At 55.7% G+C, this 1,159-nt stretch overlaps 1 protein-coding gene across 1 annotated transcript; it reads right to left on the bottom strand.

Annotated features, from left to right (window-relative positions):
• Window positions 1–266: 266 nt before the first annotated feature.
• Window positions 267–938, bottom strand: LOC147985666 (uncharacterized). The gene has a single exon (XM_087541688.1). It carries the CDS (start codon window positions 936–938, stop codon window positions 267–269), a length of 672 nt encoding a protein of 223 aa, XP_087397814.1.
• Between the last annotated feature and the right edge of the window lie 221 nt (window positions 939–1,159).

The following is a 1,159-nucleotide window of genomic DNA, read 5'->3' as shown; positions in this document are numbered from 1 at the left end:
GGATAAAAAGGGACGTATCTAGAACTAAAATACGTCTACATACATCTCCTTTTATCCATTTTGATGACAAGTAGTACTTCTTACCCAAAGGAACTTTATATCCCACAGACACAAAAATATTCGTTTGACTGTTGGAAATTACTGATCTGATGTCGAAGTAATTGCTGCATCGCCACCAAAACCCACCATTTCGTAAGCTAAAGAAGACCAAGGTAATCCCTATATTAGCATATTACTAAGATAAACAGAAGGCACTGTAGAAACATTTAGGATGTGAGCTTGTCAATTTGAATGTGGAGGGACACAAGCTTAGCCCCGGCCAGCAGCTTGGGCGGAACTGTCAAGAAGGTCAGCTCCTGCACGATGACGTCGCCGGGATCCTTGTTGCTTGTTACCTCCATTTCCACCTTGACGGCGTCGGTCGTGCCTTTGGGCTCCCCCGGCGGGCCGTTCGCCCACAGCTTGGCCACGTAGTGCGGCAGTGGGCACGCCCCCGCTCTAATGTAGATGACCGACACGGCGATAGGCGCGCCGATGTCGAGCACGCCGCCGACCAAGAAAAATGTGCGGCGGTCCTCCTCCGTGAACAGCAAGAGCCATGGCTCCGACAGTGGCACTTGCAGCTGGAGCACCTTGCCGTACTGGATCCTGTGCACGGGCATGGGATGCGCGGTGCTGATGTGGTGGTAGAGCGCCGGTGGCGGGCCTTCGTAGCCGCAGACGGGCACGGGGAATTTGCAGGGCGCGAGCGGACACACGCTCTGGTGATCGGTGAGCTTGTGGTAAGTGACGTAGAGCCCACAGCCTTCGTGCGGGCACTCCACCCTCACCGCCGAAAGGATGGAGTCCACCGCCGTGTTCCGCACGTCGAAGCCACCGCCACGCTCGCACTTCTGGCACTGCCGCTGGTTCCCGGGGCGCTCGACGCGGTAGTCCATGCAGGCCAGGTGCCCTCCCTTGCACTGCAGAAAACAATCGAACAGCACATCAATCAAGAAACCTGCACCTTGCTCAATCAGCCGAACGGACGAGGTGTATTCGAACCTCATACACTGGAGGTGTCAAGGGGTGGAGGCACAAGGGGCAGTGGAGCAGAGGTCCATCGAGACCTTAGAGAGTTCCATCGTCAGGTCCTATTCGGTCTGCATGATCTCGCCCT

This window comes from Triticum urartu, chromosome 2A (assembly GCF_056163025.1).
Source record: "Triticum urartu cultivar PI428250 chromosome 2A, HENAU_Tu73, whole genome shotgun sequence".
NCBI lineage: Eukaryota > Viridiplantae > Streptophyta > Magnoliopsida > Poales > Poaceae > Triticum > Triticum urartu.
The sequence above is the reverse complement of the archived record's forward strand: the minus strand, read 5'-3'. Positions and strand labels throughout refer to the sequence as shown.

Bases quoted from the DNA above. Each gene is read 5' to 3' on its own strand.
- LOC147985666 (XM_087541688.1), bottom strand. From the start codon at position 938: ATGGACTACCGCGTCGAGCGCCCCGGGAACCAGCGGCAGTGCCAGAAG.